Source organism: Rhinolophus sinicus, linkage group LG03 (assembly GCF_036562045.2).
Source record: "Rhinolophus sinicus isolate RSC01 linkage group LG03, ASM3656204v1, whole genome shotgun sequence".
NCBI lineage: Eukaryota > Metazoa > Chordata > Mammalia > Chiroptera > Rhinolophidae > Rhinolophus > Rhinolophus sinicus.
Genome location: NC_133753.1, coordinates 66185222 through 66208562, shown reverse-complemented (window position 1 = coordinate 66208562; position 23341 = coordinate 66185222). Strand labels below are relative to the sequence as shown.

At 44.6% G+C, this 23341-nt stretch overlaps 1 protein-coding gene across 2 annotated transcripts in view; it reads right to left on the bottom strand.

Annotated features, from left to right (window-relative positions):
- Window positions 1-23341, bottom strand: part of RASGRP1 (RAS guanyl releasing protein 1) — a 76285-nt gene that overhangs the window by 9288 nt on the left and 43656 nt on the right. For both annotated transcript variants that reach the window (XM_074327920.1, XM_019725514.2), the window contains exons 3-15: window positions 23163-23268; window positions 17419-17481; window positions 16372-16503; window positions 14259-14412; window positions 10927-11100; window positions 9405-9521; window positions 6425-6700; window positions 4870-4950; window positions 3478-3582; window positions 2562-2671; window positions 1698-1842; window positions 948-984; window positions 84-236 (exon numbers count right to left, since the gene is read on the bottom strand). In XM_074327920.1, coding sequence (XP_074184021.1) covers window positions 84-236; window positions 948-984; window positions 1698-1842; window positions 2562-2671; window positions 3478-3582; window positions 4870-4950; window positions 6425-6700; window positions 9405-9521; window positions 10927-11100; window positions 14259-14412; window positions 16372-16503; window positions 17419-17481; window positions 23163-23268 — 1653 coding nt within the window. The remainder of the gene's footprint in view (window positions 1-83; window positions 237-947; window positions 985-1697; window positions 1843-2561; window positions 2672-3477; window positions 3583-4869; window positions 4951-6424; window positions 6701-9404; window positions 9522-10926; window positions 11101-14258; window positions 14413-16371; window positions 16504-17418; window positions 17482-23162; window positions 23269-23341) is intronic.

Below are 23341 nucleotides of genomic sequence, written 5' to 3'. Positions count from 1 at the left end.
ATAAAGTTACTCTTTCCTCCTTGAAAATCTGATCCTTTCCATTTCACGTTCCAAGATGAATGTTCCCAGGACCTGGTACTTACCGTGGAGCAGATCTTTGGCTCCTAGTGAGCAAAGGCTGGACGCCGGCCCCACAGAGGTGCTGTTCTCGGTGGGAGCTGCCGAATTCTTGGCTCGCTTCTTGCACTCGAACACAACCAGATCTTTGCATTGCTTGTGGCAGTTCATCCCGCAGTCTGTGCACAAGACACTCTGGTCAGTAAGTCTTTCGGTTCCCTCTTTAGGGTCTCAAAACCACATCCATGCAGCTCTCTTAGCACACATGCCTGTCCTATTTTCTGGAGCTGGGACACCTAATGTTCCGAATGAGCCCAGCATTTTCCCTTGGCCCACCCCGATCTCTGAGTCACCTAAGTGGCATCCTGTTACCTTGGAGGGTAGAGGTGGGATCTTGGTTATCCCACACACTGCCTACTCTAAGGAGACTGGGGGCTCCCAGCGGTTAGGTCCTCTTTCTTTTTTACAGTGAAAGGACTCCTTTCTTTCAGCCCTGAATTTTTCTAGTCACAAGGTATCTACCGATAAAAGGAAAGCCGACAAGGGTCTTTGGTAATCACTTCTGTTCCAAAAGTGATTCTGTGCCTTTCATTGGGGATCTACCTTTCCATGACCATGTGAGAGTATAATCTCCTACCAGCCATCTCTATTTCTAGGACTGCCGAGGCAGAGAGAGGATCTTATAAAGGGAAGCTGCATAACTGGTCACTCTGGCACTCCTCTCGACTGTCTGGTGGCAGCCACTCGCGGGGTGCTCTAGGGAAGCCAGTTTGGGGGTGAGCTATGCTGAGAGGTTGTGGACTGAATGGACTACTACTGTGGGTAAAGTGCTTTGTAGGAGAGCCGCTAAGCCACGGAGAAACAATGCAGCCGACAGCTTGGCGCCTTACCTTTACATCGATATCCTTGTTTGATCACTCCCCAGAGCTGCAAGACAAACGAGACAATGCACCACAGTCACCCATCAGGTAGGAGGCTAGGCACTGGCGTCCAGTCTGGATTTTCCCTCATTCTATTTTCTACTTCAGGTGGCAGGGGAACCTCATTTATTTCTCATGTATTGTCCCTCGTGACCTTAAGTTGCAAACAGGAAAAGTTCATGCTGATGAAGGTCAAATGTTCTTAAGAAGCTTATTACAGTAGATTTAGGAGCCAGGCCTTCCCCAAGCCTGAAGAGGATGAATCATGGGAGAAACAGGCTTGTCAGGACTCCAAACTAAAGAACAAGGATATAGAATCCTGGGGTCAGGGCCCGGGTGGGGCAGAGGAAGGGCAGAGCCTGGAGGGCTTCTTACAGGCAGTTCCCTTTAAAGTGGGGACGGGCGCGGGTGTCTCTTACTGCTTTTTCATAACATTTGGAACAGCATTGTGATACTTAAAAAGTATATCCCAATTCAATATTTCTTTACCATTTATCCAAGGCTTCAACGCACCAGAGGGAAAATAAAGCAGGAAGGAATGGGAAAAGGTGGGTGCAAGTAAAAACCATGTATGTGAGGACCAGGTTGTTATGGGTGTTTGCTTAGGCTCTAAGCTGGTCTGAGTCATTGGGGGTTGTGAGGTCTGTGCCTGGCTTACTCATTTAACCTGTCTCATACTCTTCCCCAGTTCAACCCTGAAGCACTCTAAGAACAACTTACAAATCCAGCACAGTTGTCACAGAAAGTGGGCTTCAGGTAGGTTGTCTCTTGGAAGTTGTGAGGAAAGCCCAGGCCCAGCTTAGAGTAGATTGAGCTGGCCCTCATGAAGTAGGCCGTGATCTCGTCCCTGCTGATAAGGCCTTCCCTGCCAGCAAATGACACGGAGAAGGGTGTGAGGGGGGAAGCAAGGGCGGCTTCGAGCCTCAGAAACTCACCTTTCTTTTTATCCTTGAGTGGTAGGTAGTACAGTGTGTATTACCTGGGAATTACCTCCAGGAGCCTTCCCCTTAATAAGGATACATGAATAGCATGTAATAAGTAGGTGAGATGGGATTACTCATCTTTACAGTTGTTGTTTGGCTAAACTGTTTTCCTAATGTCACCACTGTCTATATGACTTGAAAAAGAAATGGTGGACATTTTGTGTATATAGAGAGAAATACCTTACGCAGCAGTTTCTGACTTCAGACTTCAGAATATAATACATAACTGGAACCCACCAACCATACATTTGATTTTATATGGAGAATCAAGATAAAACTTACATAACTGTGCAAAAAGTAAATATGCAAATTATTAATTATTAGTTTCTCATAACCTATAAGTACAAAACAAGAAAGAAGACTTAAACTTTTTAAAATTTACAGTTGACTATTCCTAAACTGATTTCACAGTTTATTGTGGTCCTAACAAAAGCCAGACAGGCATTCATCTGATGATTGCTCTGTTAGCCCCAGTATCTTAGCCCAAATATCATTAAGTGATCACAGCAGCAACACATCCAAGATAAATTCTCCTAGCGATGCCCATAAACTTTTTGTGCCTAAGGGCTTATAACCGTGTATTCCATACACAAACCCTCACCTGTCTTTGTCCATCACACAGAAGGAAAATGGAAAACTCGCAGCAATCTTTTCAAATTCTTCCTGAGAAATGTAACCATCTTGGTCGTGATCATAGTTCTTGAAGACAGACTGTGAAAAAAGGAATTTCTTTGGTGATTACTGAAGAGAAAACAGTCATTTCTCCCTTTAGCCAAATGACAAGGGCCGGAGCAGCTGGTAAAAGCCTCCTCCTCAGCCTGAATGAGAGGAACCAGGAAACATGCTCCTTAGGCTGCTGCGAAGATGCGTGGGTCACATCCCAGGTCCTTGCTGGTCCCAGAATCTGGAGGGTGACCAAAGGCTTTCGATCCCTTGGCATGTCAATTATCCGTCACCCTGCACAGAGGGGCGTTCTCCCTCCACTCTGCCCTTTGATCGCTCAGCTCAGAGTGCACCATCTCTGAAGCTTCTACTAACCAGCTCAGTCCTCTACCACTCATTGTTCCTCGTCTCTTGTTAACGCTGGAGTGGTCCACAGGATAAATGTAGAAATATGAACCTATGTAGTGCCCCTTCAGCATCTAGCACAGTGAACTGAATCAAGCAGTGCCAACATTTTCAATTTTAGATTCTCCTTATTACCTTTACTTATACTCAGACCTTTTCCAACATCTCTCTGCCCCCACATCAACTGGCAACCTTTCAATATATACACTCCTGCTGGGTCTTTAAGAGAAGGCAGAGATCCCCCCATAATGAGGTCCCCTGTGTTGGCAAAATGTAGCTTCTGAACTGTTCTGCAGCCACAATGTGAGAAGTTGTTCCCTGTGCTCACACAGGAATGAGTTTCAAGTTTCTCACCTTGTGTTTCTACCACTTCCCCCTCCCCCTCTCCCAACATACAAAACTAAGCCTGGCAGTGCCTGGCTTTTGTCTGCTGAAACAGCTGTACTTACATCCACCATCCTCTGGACGTGTTTGCTTATAGTCTTTGGGTCAGGCTTGGGAGACACTCCAGAGGCCCAATCCACAACTACTGGTGGCTTTGAAGGTGTTAGTGGCTAAAATGAAATAAGCAGAGAAATCTCCATGATTATAATGCACTGTAATTTACGGTTCCTTCCTTTCCCACTACCCGATGGCTGCATCTACCTGACAGCTGTGAACACCCACCTGTGTGTGTGGTAAGGAGCAGAGAGCCCAGGTCATTGAAATTTAGAACAGTAATCGTGGCTAACACTGTTACTGTGCTTTACGGTTTACAAAATGCTCCTCACATTGTCTCCATCTACAGATAATGTAAAATTCTCAATTTAATCTGAGTTTCAGTTTCCTCCCCATTAAACTTTTTTGTCAAAGCTATCAATAAAGAGTAAAGTAGATCACTTATTTACTATTTAGTGGGGATGTAGATGAGGAGAAAAATAGCTAAAAGGCAGGAAGACACAAGAAAAAAGTCTAAGGCCTGGACAAGCTGAGATGGATTCCACCCTTAAATATTTAAGACTTGACCCGACTTAAAATCTCTTCTAAAAACAAGAGAAGGTACCCTTTCTGAAGAAGAACCTACCAGTGAACATCTTTCATTACAATAGGAAGCTAGAACTTGATCTGTATAGAGACAATGAAATTTAGCCATCTGACAGGTCAGCTGTGTCTCTTATGTGGGGGCACTCTCTCCCCTTGAGTACCACTTGTTTGGGGCCTGGGAAGCTTCCCAGGACACTGGCAATTACTGGTCCCTCAGGAGGAAGACTGCCATTATTAACCTGCCTGCAGGAGAGGCGGGGCCAGATAACCTGTGAAGCTCCTGCTGTGCAGTACCCACCCCGCTATTGGAGGGCTGCTCTGCACAAAGGTCTCTTTCTGACCCATGTGACTCCTGGATAACGGGGCTTGTGTATCTACCAAGCTGGAAATCTGCTGAAGTTCGGCTTCTGATAGTATGCATATGGCTCTCATTATCATCAACAAATCACAGAAGGGAAAGAACGATGTGGGGACACTTCGTACTACATGGGAGGGAGAGGTCACTCCAGCCCACAGTACTGCCTCCCTTCTCTACCTTGTAAACCACCGACTGATTTCACTGCTCATTCTAATGCCCTATGGCATTTAGTTATTTACCTTTCACACATGAATCTTACCCCTTCAACCACAGGCTATTTATGGTAGGAACTAGTCCTCATGCATACGTACATTGAAGCTTTCTCTGTTCCTAGCACACGGTTGGGCACATAGTAGAAACAACACACTAACTGAACTAAAAGTCCCTTCAGATGAATGACGTCGATAGGCAGCTTGTACACCACCTGTTACCTGTAGGAGTCTTAATATGACAAACTCACTGGGGCTTTGTGGTTCCTTGGTTCCCGGGCGTAGGAAAGCTCGTAGATTTCGTCCTCCGTGTAGTAGAGATCCAGGGATAACTGCAGATCAAAGGAGAACGGGGTAATTGTTTGGATGCTGTCTGCCTTGCCCAGGGCTGATGTGTTTCTTTCTTAGTTCTTCCTCTCTAGTGGTTTAGTCTAGGCTCTTACGAGTTGGCTTTTAAATTTAAAAATTCACAAAGTTTGGAGGGTGTAACACCCACTGTTGCAATACCGCAAGCACTAGTTCTTTCTCGTTAAAATGTTTTTGAATTTTGGAAACTTCTCAAGATGCTCTCATTTAAACTATAATATCTAAGCCTTTACATAGAGCTTAGGCCCTAACTGCTCAGATGGTCCACATCTCACTCGTTCTCTCCCAAAGCAGACAGATGACCTGAAAGGACCGTTTGCATGACCTGATATTAAAATTTGATTCTAGCAACAGAACCCAGTTTGAATGATAACAAGTATTAGACGATTCAGAGTTAATGAGTTCCATTTATCTTAGAACTATAAAATTTTAGAGGTGAGAAGTCTTTGAAATAATCTTAACCTGGAGTCTGTGGATGGGCTTCAGGCGGTCCAGAACTCCAAAACATACAAGTTTTTGCATATATGGCTCATGTATATTTTTCGGAGAAGAATGTTCACAGCTCTCATTACAGGATTTGTGATTCCAAAATGTTAAGATTCTGTACTTCTTTCCACTGATGATGATATCAAAGGCCGAGACCTGTCAAGGTCACCTTGCCAGTTAGTGAAAAGGCTGGGATTAGACACCAGCCGGATGTGAAGCCGGGGGCTCGACCAGAATCACCCTGTGATATACGTAGAGGCTATGCTAGTTATTCCATTTTGCAACAAAAGTGGATGAAAAATTGTGTAATTTTAGAACTACCAGAAAAGTTAGAAGTCATTCCAGACACGAATCCCTGATTTTACAGAGGAGGAACAGGACTTAGTCACATGCCCACAGTCACACAGCTAGTAAGCTGCAGAACTGCACGTCTGGAAGGAGGGAGCTCGTCTGGTCTCCCTATTTCCCCAAAGTGCAAATCCTGGTCTCCTGCACCGATACAAGTGTGTCGCTTTCCCTTGGCTTACATGCTTCCAGGAGCAGGGATCTAGGCCAGTGGGGGCAGGGGCCAAATACTGAACCTGTTTTTCTTTTGAATTCACTGCCTTGTCCTTTTTTTATGAGAACACACTGTCTCCGTCTCTCACCAAGCCTGTGTCCTGATTGGCTGTCAGCTCCTCCCAGAGAGCTTAGGACTGCTTTTGCAGGGAGGGGGAAATGTCCCTAGGAGTCCCGAGAGCATACAGCACGTGGGTCTGAGTGCAGGCTCTGCTGCTGACTGTGTGGTCCTCAGGCAGGTTATGTCTTTGTGCCTCAGTATCCCCCTCCAGAAAATGCAGGTAACAGTATTTACTTCCTATAGTTCCTATGAGGATTAGCTGAGCTCTGTTTGGTGGGGTGCAGAGTGGCCCCTGGCACACAGGTGCTCGGCCCTCGTCTCCTGGGGGGGCTCACCGTCAGCAGGTGTACCAAGTCCTTGTTGGCCTCCAGGGGCGGGGCCACCTCTTGCAGCTGGACCAGTTCGTTGATGTGATTGTAAAGGGCCAGCAGCTTGTGGACGTTCACCTTCCCGTCCTCCAGGTGGTCCGGCATGGCTTCGTACAGGGAGATGAGGTCCTTGAGGTGCACCCCCAGGATGGGGATCTTAAAATGGGTGCACTCCCCATAGGCACGCCGGTAGTTGTCATAGTTTCTGCAGGAGGACAGCAGCTCTGTCATCTCCCCCAGGACCTACAAAGCAGAGAAGAGACCCACTCACAGGTACCTTTCCAGGCAGGTGTACTGTCTACAGGGGCCACCTTGTTGACTCTCCGCCTCTACCATCACTTCACCCCAGCCCTACTCTGTCGGCCAGGGGATGATTCATCTGAAAGGTGCGGATTATGTCAAACGTCACAGAAGGTGTTTTACTTGAGCCCACTACATAACTGGAAAAAACCTGAGATGAGGCCTTATTTATCATTTTTATATTAAAATTTGTCTTTTAAAAAAATAAGTAAGACCTGGGCTGGCCCTGTGGCTCAGGTGGTTGGAGCTCCTGGTGCCGAGGGCTGCCAGTTCGATTCTCACATGGGCCAGTGGGCTCTCAACCACCAGGTTGCCAGTTCGATTCCTCAAGTCCCGCAAGGGATGGTGGGCTCCGCCCCCTGCAACTAAGATTGAACACGGCACCTTGAGCTGAGCTGCCGCTGAGCTCCTGGATGGCTCAGTTGGTTGGAGTGCGTCCTCTCAACCACAGGGTTGCTGGTTCGACTCCCGCAAGGGAGGGTGGGCTGCGCCCCCTGCAACTAGCAACAGCAACTGGACCTGGAGCTGAGCTGCGCCCTCCACAACTAAGACTGAAAGGACGGCAACTTGGCTTGGAGGAAGTCCTGAAAGTACACACTGTTCCCCAATAAAGTCCTGTTCCCCTTCCCCAAATAAAAAGGAGAGTGAAAGAAAGACCTGATGTAAAAATTAAAGCTAGACGCGTATATAGTGAACAGTAAGTGTCCCTCTGACCTCTGTCCCCAAGCCATGCAGTTCCCCTCCCTCGTGTCATCTGAATGCTTCTAGAGACACTGCACTGCTGAGCAGCTGAAATGGGATGTAGCTGAAATGGGATGTCAGAAGTGCTGACTTGCTGGCACGGGGAAAGGCCTGTGTTAAGTGGCGCTTTATCAGCAGGCCATTGCATGTTCTTCGCTCTGTGGCCACCTCAGTGATTCTGAAAACAAAAATGGGCCTATGTCTAGGAAGCAGCTGGGCAGCTGGCACTCCATTCACTAACTAAAAGCTGGAACTAGAGAGACTAAATCACCTAGACCAATTCCCAGCAAAGGACACGCAAGAGAATGAGGCAGAAGCCCCAGGCAGCTCTTCATCAGAGCTCACCCACTCCCTCGGCCCTGGAACGGGCGTGGCTGCTCATCAGCACAGAAAAGGAGCGGCCCCATGTGGTCTTGTCACACACGCCTGGTTCCAGGCAGCACGCAGTTCACAACCCCACTCCCCGTGTGTGAGTGGGAAGAAAGACAGGAAGTAAAGACTGCCAGTCACGTTACAACTCAAAATTACCATTTTAAACACTGCCAGAAATCCTTTTAATAAAACTGGCCTAAGAAGTACCATTTCTCCCCAGTTGAAGATTCTGAGGTTCTGGCATCGGCCTCCCTCAGTCCCTGAGCTGGCAAGAGCACCTCTTCCTCACACATCTCTAGCTAACAGTGCAGATGAGCGTGAAGTGTGGAAGGTGCTCAGACGAGAGGCGAAGAGCAAAAAGGAGAGATGTTTGTTCTTAGGAGGTGAAACAAAACTACCGGGGGGTACACTCGCTTTAACCCGGGACTTACTAATTCACTACGTAGACCAGCCTGAGGTGCAAGTAGCTGCAGACAGGGAAGCACTGTGGTGGGGGACCCCAAGCTGAAGAAGAGGAGCAAGCTCTAAGTGAAATGACACAGAGACAACTTAATCTGTATTTTCTCTGTCACATCTGAGACGCGGGCAATCTTTTCAGTTCCACCTGGTCTCCACAGAACTAAGGGAATTACAAGGTGACCAGACCACTGATGGGTGGGAGTAGGGGAGCTCCACAGAGCCCAGCACTGTGAGAGCATGTATGACTAGTAAGCGACTCCCAAAGGAGCGAAACACCTGGGAAAAACAGATGGGGCGATGAGGCGCAGGCATCTCTCCCTAAGAATGTCTCTCCGTGCCAGCTTGGGAGAATGGGGGTTTGAGTTTAGGAAGGGAGGGCTGGTTGGTCCACTTAAATGAGAGGAAATGCTCAGAAGAGCAGTCGTCTAGCCCATGCCATATATTGCTGCAGCGATATCTTCAGTATATCATAGTGGCTTATGTTTCTAGTAACGGCCTTATGTTATAAAAGATTAAAGTCTCTTCTGTAAAATCTAAGAATGTAGAAAAGTGCATAGGATATTTAAGAAAAACATTCCTCAGTGAAACACTCTATTACACAATGGTGCCTGAAAAACTCATTTCCAATTATCTGGGTAAATTTATCCAGAATGTCATTCTCCAAGGGATGTTGAGAGGTAGGGTTTTAATGTGTCACTATGTAACTACACTTGATGTGCAGACTGAACTATGGTCAACTGAACCACTCTTCTGTGCGGGAAAACATTTTGGAGTAAGGGAGTCAGTATTTAAGACGGTGACCGAATATCCAGTGGCATATGAACATGGGAAAGCACATTATTTCAGCTGACCAGCGGGAATGTGTGCAGTGGCACTGAGCCAAGACTGAATCACAGCCACTCACACCTGTGACGTCCCTATCCTGTGGGTTTTACTGGGGTTTACCTCCTCCGTATTTTGCCTGGTGGGTGGGATGGTGTGGTTCACAAATGCTTCCTGGGTTGCCCCTACGGAGGAAACACTGATACTGGTCCTAAGAATGCTGCTAAGGAGCCGCAGAGGAGACAGCACTGACCTTGTTGATTTCGGGTGGGACGTGCGAACTTGTCTCTTTGAGCCTGGAGATTGAGCTGTGACAGAGACCACCTATCACAGCCATCAGTGTGTTGAAGTTCTGTAGTTGGTGGAGCTTCTGTGACACATAAAACAGATGGAAACAGAGTCACTGTACATGTCAGTTACATGCGAGTTTACAGGCTGCCTCTCATCTCTGTGTCCCGTCTTCCTTCTGCAGGTCAAAGACTAGCAATCAGGTGTTGCAATTTCCTGTTGATTTCTCCTCTTAGCCTTAATTCCAGACCACTAGGTGCCAAGCCAGACAAGGTGTCACATCTACCTCCTTTCGTGTTGCTGGTCTGACCACCATCTAGATCAGTGGTTTCTAAGAACCACCGAAAGTACCGTGTTTTCCCGAAAATAAGACATAGCTGGACCATCAGCGCTACTGCGTCTTTTGGAGCAAAAATTAATATAAGACCCGGTGTTATTATATTATAAGACCCGGTCTTATCTTACTATAAGACATTATAGTCTATAACATAGACCGGGTCTTATATTAATTTTTGCTCCAAAAGACACATTACAGCTGATAGTCCGGCTAGGTCTTATTTTTGGGGAAACACGGTACTAATTTGACACCCAGATTTTTGGACCCAAATCCAGATATTCTGATTGCCTGGGTCTGGGGTTGACCTTAGGAGTCTGTGCTTTTAATATACCTCTAGTTAATATCAGAGCAGGTGGTCCCTGTACCAGACTTCGAGGAACACTGGTGTAGACCATCTGGAGCTGGAAAAATGTTTCATTAAGTGTAATCTTTTATATCCTTCACACCAAATTAACCAGACTTATTTTTGAGGGTAAGGACTTTGTCTTAATTCCTTGGCAATGCCAGTGCCTACAGAGGTCAGTAATTGGGACAGAGAAGCTAGAATCTGGTGAATTTAAAATAATGTGTCCACAGCACTGCAGGCCCTCGAATAACATCATTTCAGTCAACATCATTTCATTATAATGATGCCACAGGAACCTAAGTCTTGTTTATATCAATTAGCCTATGGTAAAAGGGGTTTCATTATATGTCGTTTCTCGTAAAGTCACAGAACCTATTGATGATAAGTGACGACTTACTGTACAGTTTTCCTCTTATCAAATGTTTACACATTGCTCCTCAAACATTAAACCCAGACATTTCACACAGCATGAGCTCAAAGACCCAAGACAACTCCAGCCCCAGGCAAACTTGGAATTACCCTTTCCTTTGCCATGTGGGCCAGATTTGGGAAAACAATGCAGGCTGGTAAGCATCTGAAAAATGGTAACGATCTAAAATAGGTCTAAAACCATATCCTGACCCCTGAGATGGCCCTCTCCACGTTGCCCTTGTCTGGGAAATAGAAGTCACCATGTCTAGATCTCAGGACAGTTTAAGGTACACTAACCCCAAGTCTTTCAGGAGGGAAAGACTTGGCAGGGTAGGGGAGGAGAGGGGATAATTGACCCCACAGCCCAGGCCAAACTTTTACTCCATCACTCACCTGGGCCACCTGGATGAACTTGATAAAGACTTCAGCTCGGAGCTGCGGGGTGGGGCGGCTCAGCACCATCAGCTGGACCCACTGGGAGATGCCGTTGCACAGGGCAATGGACCGCTCCATGGTGGGGTTCTCCTTCACGCAGCTGTTCACCAGGTAATTCTGATAATCAGAGAACTGGGGGGAAAGAAACCCATCAGGATGGCTGCTCTGCTGTTCTGGGAGACCTGAGTGGCATGTCCTCTCTGTGCAGCTGATGGCTCAGAACTGCCATGGGACAGAGGAGCTCTGGGGCCTCCTCCCTGTCATGCCCTCTGCTTGGCTGAAAAATGGTAGGGCGGAAATGTTTCTTACTGTACCCACAGCATGGTCAGTACACCACAAGTCATTAGGCATAAGTGGATGTATACCTGGCAATCCAACACATTAGTTAATTCAAATGTTGTATTTGGGTTGATACTCATACTTCTAAATTCTAAAGAATACAGAATAGAAGGAAAATCTCCATACTAATTCCAGCTCTGCTGCTGAAGGGCAAATATGTATATATATTGGCTGAGTGACTAGGAATATATATATATATATATATTATATATATATATATATATATATATATATATATATATATATATATATATATATATATTCCTCTTATAAAACTATTTTTCTCCTGTTCCTCCCTTGCATGCTCTCCATCTTCCACTTCTTTCTTCTCTCCTTTTTTTCTCTTTCCCTCCTCTCCCTCTCCCGCTCCCCCAGCTGTTTTCTTACCTTAAAAACGGGATGATAAAATCTTCCCTATCTAGCACATGGAATTGTTATGATCAAACATGATAATATGTGAAAGCACTTTAATTTTTCAAAGTGCTACATACATGTGAGGTGGTGCTAATGGGATAATTATTAACTTCAGGTGAAAGCAAACCTGTTTGGATTTCCTTTGAACTTGAACAGAAGCCAAGTGAGTAGCATACATGAAACCTGGTTAGCTAATTCTGTGACCACAGTTTCCCAGCTGGACAATAGCACTGACTATGGTTGACAATGAAACAGCATATACGAAACTAGAAAGATCCCAGATCACTGTATAAGTAATGATGGTAGCTCTTGTGTCTTTGTCACAACCAATCCTGCTCAAACAGGATAACCAATAGGGAGTAGTCTATCTGCTCCAGTGCTCTATGGAAGTTTTTGGTGCTGTACCCCCCATATTTCCAGCTCTCCCCTCTGAAATCAGGTGTGGCCATGTGGCATAGTTTTGCCAGTAACATGTGAGCGGAAGTGATGTTACTTTCGAGGGAAAGATAGAAGAACCAGGGAATTATTTGCCATGTTCCCTTTCCATCGCTACAGAGAGTGTGTCAAGATGAAACCTCCCACATCTGGGTCTCTGAATTACGGATCCTCTGCTGACCTATGTTAGATATGTAGTGTGAGTGAAAGATAAACTTTTGCTTTGTTAAGCCACTGAAACTATGGGGGAGGGACTCGGGGAGTTGTCATTTCAGTACACATACCTTAGTCCCGCCTGACTAGTAATATACTAATGAGAAAACAACCTAAATAAAATAAATGCAAATGAACTGATTCCTGTTTTACTGGGCCGTGATTGCTGATGGGTAGTAAACTATGAGTAGGACCAAAACTACTCTTTAGGAGAGACTCAAAGCAAAACTTACTGGTGCTAAGAGAAAATGCCCGTGCTCCTTCCAGTGAACACATTTATATACCCTTCTAACATGTTGAATTCACTTGTTTTTTTAAAAGATTCATCCCAGTGATCTCCCTCACCCCACCCTCCAAAGTATTGTAATAAAAAGAAAATAGCAAATGCCGCTCAGTTCACAACAGGGAGCAATTTCCCTCCAGTCCCATGTTGGAGGGAAAATTATTGTTTGGGAAAACTGTTTAGAACATTTGTTTTAGGGAAAACAAAAAAGTCCCCCAGTCTTCTATGAGGGGCCTTGCCATTCAAAAGCAATTAAGGTTGGAACTGATATTTTGTTTTGCAAATAGAACACTGCCTCAGTGGCAGGGGAGCCCTGGAAGGGGACCATAGGCTCAGAGTCATTGTTCTACACTGATTTTTCACTTGTGCCTCTGCTGATCTGAGCGCAGGCATCGAGCAGGCATCCTGTAGGCCTGACTGAGCAGCCCTGCCAGCTGGGCTCCGATTTCCAGTGTGATAATGGCTCCTTTCAGTGTCCCTCCCCGTGACAGAGGAAGGCACTGCCAAATGGAAACTCCCCAGGTGGAGCTTCCAAGTCAGGGCCTGAGGTTCTGTCTGAGGGGTGCCAGTGAGGGGACTGGGGGGCTAGTGCAGAATAATGCTTGGAGACTTATTTCCAAGGTACCTGGAGGTGGGGGTTGGGGGGTCCTGGCTGCCTGGGCCAACAGCTGTGTGAAAATAGGACAGATGTCACCATTATGGGAGAAAAGATGAAACAACCTCTGTAACTGGGTTTGCAGGTCTCTTTCCAGATACCACGGGGCTCAATAAGTTGGTGCCGAGTGACTGAGACTTGCATGTGATCTGAGCCGCAGCCCTGGCTCTAACAAGCTGGATGACCTTGTTCAAGCCACCCCCTGGGCTCCGTCCCCTCATCCAGGGAACACAGGGCGTCATTCTAAGAAATGCACCCAACAACTAGGTAGCCCGTAGTTTTAGAACAAAGCTGAAGACTGCATCTTTCAGTCGGGGTGGGGGCTAAGTAAAGGTAACATTTCTCAGGAAAGCATATTGGCACATGAGGGTGTAAGTGGCATCTGACATGTCGACTAGCTCTCTTCTTTGGTACCAGTGTTTTTCGGTATCACATAGAGAGTTTTAAGGAGCACGGTTTGGGTCAGTATAGTTTATCTCTAGGATCACGGGTGAGTGCTGGGCCATGTCATCACCAGGTATATTCTGGGCTAGACCAGTAACATCTACTTTATTTTGGGAATTCCCATAGCCATTCAAAACCTATCCTAGAATGAACTCAAACTCTCAGAGGACATATCTCCATTTTTGGGGGGAGGAAAATTTTAAAAAGTTTTTCTGGAAGCCTAATGATTATCGGGGTAAAAGGTTGTGTGTGTATACGCTCACATATGCATGTTGTCACTTGAGCGGGTGGTAGGGTGGGGACAGGCACGGAGGATGGAGGGAAGCACAGCAGGAGCAACAAAGGAATTCAGAGTGTACTGATTCTCCGGACGGCACATCTGATGGGAAAGCCTCCCGTCACGGAAGGGGGCTCTAGAGGTTGGAGGTGGACAGGCTGTTGAATTTCTCTGCTTATGTTCAGAAATACATGCCAGGGAAGCTTTTCTCCTGCCCCTTGGGTACATACGGATATCCTCCGGAACGACTTGAACTCAAGGTAGGTAAGATGCTCCGACAGCTCCTCTGGTTCCAGATGGTCAAAGAGCAGGGAGACTTTCCGTTTCTTGCTGGTGTTTGATTTTATCCTTTGAGTAAGTTTCCTGGACCAATCACGGGCATTGCTTTTGTGGTTAAATGTGAAAGAGAGACAATGAGGAAAAATTAGAAATCGAAATTGCTTTTTAATGCAAGTAAATCCATTAATGTTTCCCACAAGAATATATAAAAAAATCATTAGCTGAGTTTCCATGGCCAAAACAATGCATTAACAGAGTTTCCTCAAATGAATTATTTTCTATGGCGGCAACTAGGAAGCCTTGCTGGTTTTCTATGAACCTTCTGAACGCACAGGAGAACTGGGTAAAATGCGTTTACTTTAAGGCCATGGGAAGGACAGAGCCGCAGGCATCCATCAGTTTCCTGGCCGTTGGTCACGGATCCTTCATCTAACCCCTGGCACGTCTGTTCTCTCCACGCATCCTGTGTGTCCCCTCATACTCATAAGGGTGACGGGAACTCTATCTGGTTGGAAATCTCAAGGTAAGAGGGCAGTTTTCATGCCAGAAGAGCACAGAGAATCACACAGAGGAGATGTCATGTTGCACAGAATTACGTGTAGGGACGTGTGGTCACTCTGGGCAGACTTGTGGCATTTTCCTCAAATGTCCCCAGCCTCTGAAATGACCGTGGAAGCCTAGCTGTCCCTAGAGTGCCCCCCAACCCTCATTTTGTTGTAATCAACCCCTGTATTCCTGATTCAGTTTCAATTTCCTACACTAAGAAAGGAAAGGGAAGCAGCCATTGGAGAGGTAGAAGGTTGCAGGTCTGTTTCCGAAACTGGTATTCCTGAGAACCTTGTCTCTTTACAGAAGGATTCCGTGGTCAAATGAGTTTGGAAAATGCTACAAATTCTATAGCCTCCGTGGCCAACGAGCACATTACATACTCTGAGATGCATGGCAAAAGGCAAGTTTATCTCACCACGTCTCAAATATATCTGGTCAGACAACATCCCACTAATTCCTAAACAGTATTCTCTGGGAAATATTGGGAGAGGAAAGTCATCGAGGGGCCTACGGGGACAAGGAGATTTGGGTTTAAGACCTACCCTGGAGCCTAAGTTCTGCATCTGTAAAATGAGGAAATTGTTACTTGGAAATCTCTTACTTTTCAAGTTGTATAATTCTAAGCAGAGTACAGAGACTCCAAACTGATAAATAGATTTATTTGGGACTATGAAATATGATTTTGAAATCATTTTTACATGGCTGTGGCACAGTGAATGAAGGCCCTGAGTCCAGCTTCTGCTCTGCAACTAACTTAGCGAGCTGTGTGACCCCAGCCGAGTCAGACACCTTTGCTGAGCCTCAGTGTTGTAGGATGTTGAAGGAAATGAGCTCTAGAATTCATTTCAGTTCTAGAGTTCTATATCCTAGGGCTCTGCACTATTCCAAAATAAAGTGGCCACGTTGTGAAAATCTTAGCATCCAATGTGTGTACTCTGTTCTCCCAAATGAGGGGAGGCACTCATTTTTCCAGAGTGGACCAACCTCATAAATAAGAAATCCAAGGAATAATGTGAAATATTCCTGAGATCTCTTCCAGCTCTGGAAGTCTAAGTGTCTTTCATAGAATCCACATATGTTATAAGCCCTGTGCTCAATGCATTTTTCAGCAGTCCCTTCCCCATTTTCAAGTGTTTTTTTTTGGGGGGGTGCCTCTGGGCCTTAGCTGCTGAAGAAGCACAAGTTTAGTCACTGCACTTTCAGTTTCTCATGATCTGGATACATTTTAGTCAATTATCGTGCTACCTGATTTCTTTTTGACTAGGACTTACATTTTTTTCTGCTCTTGAATTATTAGTCACCCACAGCTTTATCACCAGGGGGCTTCTCTGCTTGCTTGTTAAATGTCAAGCTTTTCACTTTGGTGAGGCACTTTGAATGTGCCTGTCTGAGGGGCTTGTGTCAGTGGTGAGAGAGCAGCAGTCACAGCCAGGAGTCAGAGCCTAGCTGAGCAGCCTGGATGGTGTTACACGAGGGAGGTGGTTTTGAAAGATTCGTCAAAACCTTGACACTCACATTTGAGTTGTGTCAATCAGGCGGCAGTGTAACTCCTCACCATTAGCTTTCACCAGTTCCTGAAACTCCTCCATAGTGTTTGTCAAGCTGGCATCCATTTTAAACATGATCCAAAATTCTGTTATCCAATACCTACGAGATGGAAGTTAGAAAACACAATCCAAAATGGAAGGCAAGGACTTATACTTTGGTGGGTTCTTCCCACAAAGAGTACTCAGAAAAAGACAGAGGCTGGTTTGTCCTGTATTTCTGGGAAGATAGAATATAGAAAAGGGCTGGGGTGGGGGGAAGGGAAGACAACCCCCCGTTGACAAGTCTCTGCCCCACCATATACTAAATGCTCTGATAGGATAAGGTGTATCATAATCAAGGGAGCCATGGCAGATTTAGGCACAACTGTTAATCAGAGATAAAATGATAAATAAGACAACTACAGACAAACCAAATTCCAAAGATGAGGCAATGTCTCTGTAAATTATTGCACTTTATCAATTCTTAGACTATTATAAGGCCATTAAAAACAATGTTTACAAAAAGTTTTTAATGACTAGACAAGAGTACTATGATATAAAAGTGAAAACTATAGGATACAAAACTATATGTGTTTTGATCTCAACTATGTTTTTAAAATTTGCTTGGAAAAAAGACAAAGGAGATATACCAAAATAGGTAGTTGGATGTGAGTGAGTATTGCTATAGTTATATTCTTTTCTGCATTTTCAAAATGCACAAATATGAGCTATTTACTTTTATAATTAGGAATAAAAACAAACAAGGTAATGTCTCCCTAAGTCACTTGATACCAAAATGTAAGACGGAGGAAAATATACATAGAAGGTATGAAGCTCAGGAACACTTGAAAAAATTGACTGCTGTGTCGAGGAATTTCGAGTATTAACGACTGCCCTTGCCATCCTGGCCAGCAGTGGTTTATAGATAGATGGTCAGAAATAGAGGCAGGGAGGACAAGAGCTAGAGTCGCCTTGCTGCAGTCATTCATTTCACCCCACCCCTCCACAAAGCCCCACGTGCATGCAGAAACATTACCTTACAAAATAGCAGATCTTCAGGCAAAGGCCTGGTGAGTTCTTTGCCAAGGCATCCTGATACGTGGGCTGTGGTTAAGGCAAATGGGAGCCTATGACAGAAACCAAACAACTTCACATCTGTGGAAGCATTTGCTAAAATTACCCCTCCCCCAATAATTCTTATTTTTTTTAATGACAGTGTTTTCTTTTCTCTCCAGCCATGGGATAAAAACCAACTTGATATGTGCAGCTGTCTGCCTGTTATCCTCTAGAAGGGTGACATGTTGACTTTCTATCTGGCCCATGCTAAAATAGCTTATGGAATGAGGCTGCAGCATTTCCTTTGCAGAAGTAGAGCTAGGAAGTCAACAGCATGGAAAGAGTCCAGCACAGGTGACCTAAAAGAAGTGAGGAAGGGGCAAACGACCTCCTGCCCATGCCCGGAGACCAGGAGTCCAATGGAGAGAAAAAGAGCAGCCCCTTCTTAACTTTTAAAATGGATAAACAATTTATACAGTGAATAAGAAGAAAGGGATGGAATAAGTATTCAGATATATTGTCATGATTATAAGAATAATATGAAAATGATAATATATGCCTAGAGAATATCAGTAGGTTGACCTTATATGTTCTGATGGGAAATCCAACAAAGCCATGTGAATAATCCAAAATACAACTGAAGATCACATGAAGATATCATTTGAAATATTCTACATGAATGGTGCCATCCTAAGAATATGAAAGAACAGCAAGATTCCATCAAGTTCATGGGTCTCTCAAGATATATGGAAAGAACATTCATGTAAGAGTGAAAGAAATGCAAAATCCAATCCAGTGATGAATCTGGGTGGGGCATCTTCCGTCAACCATCTGCCGTCAACAGACTGAGGCAATCAGGCTGGTGGGCTATGTGCCCTGCAAGACTCCGCCCTCTTTCTCTTCTAAAAACTGTGCCCTAATTACTGCAATACAGGGCTCAATGTATCCCAGCAGGGCCCTTGAGAGGAACCCAGGGAGAAGCTGGTGGAGATGTCAATTAACCGGGGCAGCAGGGGTCTTCCCTCAGTGTGTATGCCTATTGTAACCCCTGGAATATTTAAAATTAAAAATAGCAAAGTGAAAGCCAGTCCAAATCATGGTATAGCTGTTTTTTTTTATCAGGAAGGAATCTCTGCATTTTGAGATGTTACATGTCTGCAAAGTTTTAGAGCGTATTAGAATGATAGCCTTGAAACTTCAATTTGGAATATATAATTGTTTTATACTTGTGGTTTTAAATTGAAATCTCAGGAAGCTTATGCATAGCTTTGGAACATCTAAGATAATGTTAGCTTTTGTGTTTATAACTTTAACTACTAGAGTTATAGAAACTATTTAGAATTCACGCAGTCCTCTGAAATATTTAAACATAATCTAAAATGTAGAATTCATAATTGTAGTTTAAAACCATTGGCAGTATTTAATGAATTAGCATTGTCCAAATTAAACAAACCTTTTTCAAGGCCCCATAAAAATGCTTCGTGAAACATGCAAGACTTATAGAAAGAATAATATAAGATTTGCAAGCTAAACTTGAACCCCTAAAGAAAAGCTATGGTTGTGACATTTGTACCTTTAATAAAATAACTTTAATTTAAAAAACCTATATTTTAATAGATTTACTACCTATAAAATCTGTCCTTGAGGGCACCAAAACAAAACAAAACAAAACAAAAACAAAACCACAAAACCACACATGCATCAACAAAGGTAATAAAAATAAGCCCAGGCACCTGGCAAACCTCATGAAGTAATAGGTCCTCAGCCCTGCCTTTCTTTGGGCATAGAAGGTAGGAGTGAGAATTAGATGACTGTGTCTTTATACCACATCCTAAGAAAATGCAGAGATTCCCCTCAATGCAGAGAGATTCAAGCCTAAGGCACATTCTAGATAAATATATCTTAGATTCTATATTTCTGTTATTTGATCCACTCGTTGACATTTTTATTCTTCCTTTCTTACGAGGAAGGCACAAAAACCACATTTCTCTTTTCAAACAACTCAGTGGACATTTAAATCAACATGGTGCCTTTTACTGTGTTTATCTTTCTCCTGGTAGTTCTTATCCTTCTCTTCCAATGTCCCTTCTGGCGGCAGTGTCTTTGTAAATCCAGTCGGTCTAGGTCTACATCAGAGGGCTGAGCCCTGAGGGGCAAGCAGAATGCCAGGCAGAAGGGCAGGACCTCCCAAGGTCATTAGAGCTCCTCGGCCTTAGCAAAGGCAGCCTGGTGAGGCAGGCACGGCTTTCCCACTTGAGGAGATGAGGAGATACATACGCCTTACCCAGGCTGGTAACGAGGCTCGGGCTTCTGCCCCCTGCGGTAAGCGTCCTCCTATGTGGGGTAGGGGGCGCGGGGAGTTCAGGCTTCACACCCTGTCCTTCTCATAGCGACTATTCACTGGGAAGTACCAGGGCGGTTCTGACTGTAGTTTTCAGGCATCTGAACAATTCAAAGCACGTTTTAAAATTTTTTCTCTTTCTCTCTTTTTAACAGTGGTAAAACAGGAACCCTGCTGAGCTTCCTGAACTAACAATTCTATTACTTCCAAGACAGAGAACAGGGAACCTAAGTGCAATCAAACTATCGTTTTGCCTTCAATGTTTAACCTGGGTTTCGATGATGGGAAGTCTTCTTTCATATTCCCTTCTTAGAATCCCTTCCCCTGCCCCAGACCTGAGCAAAGCCCAGATTTCTCACCTAAAAGTCCTGACAAATACAGAAAAAGTATCCCAGTGTTTCGCACCCACCATGTTGCAACATTCATTGTGTCCTGCCTTGCGATGGCTCTAAGCTAAGTTCTAGAGAAACAAAGATAAACAAGCCTCGCTTCCTGCCCTAGTGGGGGACACCACACGTAAACAAGTCATTTACAATACAGTGTATGTATTTTTAAATCTACGTTAAAAATATATTTATAGTTTTTCTTACAGTAACATGTAATTTAATTAATTTTTCAGTACCCTTGTGAAATTATATATTACAAACGAGACCTGAACATTTTGCAGTGTACTTAAAATAGTCACCTATACAGAAAGCCCAGAGTATGTAGATACCACATTTCAAAACTTACAGACTGAAGTTTAGGTAGATCAATTTATTTAGCTAACAGAATACAAACACTTCACACTTTCTGCAATCATAGATGAAAAGCTTTTCAAGGCAGATTACATCCAGGCCAAAGATATGAGGGCTATTCTGACTTAAGCAATATAAAACTTTTAGGAATTATATAGATTTTCAATCAATAATACCATTTTCAAACACTAGATGTCTTCTTAAAAGGAGGGGGTTGGGAAAGTCAGGAAAGACTTCACAGGGGTCCTTCAAAGAGTTTGCTAGGGAAGAGGGAAGTACTGTAAAAGGGCCCATGATAGTCTGGTGCATTGAGAAGTTCAGTGTGGAGGGGAACGGGTTTCTGAGAGCTGCAGGATGAAGCAGGAGAGGTGCCCTGGGGTCAGACCGTGGAGGGCCGTTTCCTGGCAACTGAGAAGTCTGATGTTATCCCTCTGAAGCAATGGTGCATCTGATTTGCTTCTTAGGAAAGAACTTCAGAGGTGGGTAATGAACGGGAGGGGGAGGCATGCAGATGAGAAGATTGTAGGGGACACAGGCCCAGGAGAGAGACCATGGGGGCCCGAACAAAGGCAGCGGCATGGGAATAGAGAGAAGAGACCTAGTAAGAGTCATTTCTGGAGTAGAAACCTGGGATTGGGTGATGGACTCTGTAGGAGGTGAAAGGCAGGGAGGAGTCGAGAGTACTTCTGATGTCTCTGGTTTAGGCAACTGCATGGGTAATGACACCATTAACTGAAACGGAAAATGAAAAGCCAGATGTCACAGCAGAATTAATGGGGTAGTGTTTTGGGATGGGGGTGGTGAGTTAATGAGTTAAGTTTTGAACATATTAAGATTGAAGTGTCCACAGCACAAACTAGTCCAAATATATATTAAAAAAAAAAAAAAAAAAAAAAAAAAAAAATATATATATATATATATATATATATATATATATATATATTAATGGTTTGAGTTAGAGAAATTCAGAAAGTCATCAACACAGAGGAATGGTGGTGACAATCCTGGTGAGAAATCACTCAGGGAAGGAAGGAGAGTGAGACGAAAACCAGGATGTTATCCTTATATTTCAGAGGTGCTCAAAGAAGATGCTAGATGGAATGGTAGAGGAGAGAGAGCCCAGGAAGAAGGAGAGCCAGGAAGGGGCAATTCCGGAGCCCTGGAGGGAGAGTGGAGAGGCACAGGTTTGTCAATAATGCCTAATACTTCTGGGAGGTCAAAGTAAACAAGGATGGAAAAAAGCCACTGGGGCTTAGCAACAAGGAGGTCATCGGTGACATCAGAGGAAAGTTTGAGTGCAGTGGTGGGGGCCACAGTTGAATTAAGGAGCGAGTGGGAGTTGAAAGATTGGAGATACTGAATGCAGACTATTTTAAGAAGTTTGCACATCAAATTTCTAACCCTAACAATGGAATGAAGGGGAGGCAGGGCTGAGAGTTTATTTTTAGGTTGGGGAGATTTGAATGTGTTTTAGGCTGAGAGGCAGGTGCCATTGAAGAAGCAGAGTTTAACAGTATAGGGGAGAGAGGACACAAACTGACGGGTAAGATTCTGTGAGACGCGCAAGGGAGGAACGGGAAGGGGGGAGCAGTGCATCCACCTTGTGGGCAGGCAGCTGGCCGTGTCCCAAGGGCAGGCACTTCAGGTACAGTTTAGTCCGTAGATCAGCAAACAGTTTTCCAGTGAGAAGTATTACCCTGACATTGTTTAGAATTGCTGGTGCATTGAGTTAATAAACAGCAGACCGACTTTGAGGCGGTTTTATTATACTTTTGAACTTCTCTGCTGATGAGACACCCACTTATTACCTGCACCTCTTAGGCTGTGGACCTCTCGTAAGGCTCCGCCCTTGGAATGCCACTGGGAACCCCTCCTTTGAGATGCGTGGTAAAGATTTCTAAGTAGGTTTAAAGAAAAGATTCAGTCCTGATGGCATTTATTTTTTTCTGTGTGCCATAAGATGAAAAGGGAGGGGTCAGGAGAGTGGTACAAAATTTGAAGAGCCGCCTTGTGACTCAGTGCCAGAGACCCGGGCTTCAGGTGCTAAACAGTCTCACCCCACCTACGGCCCTTCTTCTTCAGGGGTCACAGCTTACAGTGTCATCAGCGAGAGGGATAGGGCAGGCACTTTATCTCCCCTACTCAGTTCACACCCCATAAGAAGGTTAAAATCCAGCAGGGCTTGCTGCCTGAGCAAAAAGGCACCAGCAGACTCTCCAGATGCTATGGCATTAGGAAGCTTTCTTCAGAATCTGGGAAGATTGCAGAGTTGGACAGGAAAGCCAGAATGCAGTTCATCATTTGAGTCATGCTTGCACGCTTGTCAATTTGCATAGGATGAATATGAATTTTGATTGTTCTACAGGAAAAGTATGTTTACTTGCGACAGGTACAGAAGAAGCCTGTTTTTGCATGTTGATTTCTTTGACTACTTCCTAGAGCAATTGGCAATCAATAATATTGCCCGACCCAACAGAAGATACATACGTACATATGTGTACACACGCACACACACCTTGAAAGGACATATGAACCCACTTACCTCTCAGGATTATTCCAAACCAATATGAAAGGACACTTCAAATTTCAAGATACTTCTAAAGGAATCCCATTTTGGGATAGCCAGTCACTGTACTAAAAGGATATAGGGTGATCACTTTTTGGAGCAGTTCAGCAGAGGAAATGATAATTCGGTGCATGGTCAGCATGACTTGCAACAGTTGGTTACTTCGACACAGGTTTCCATCTGCATCTGAAAACATAAAGAGCAGCAGCTGAGTGAGGCCCCGTCTGAGGGCTGCACAGTCCACCTGTGGGCTCTTCCC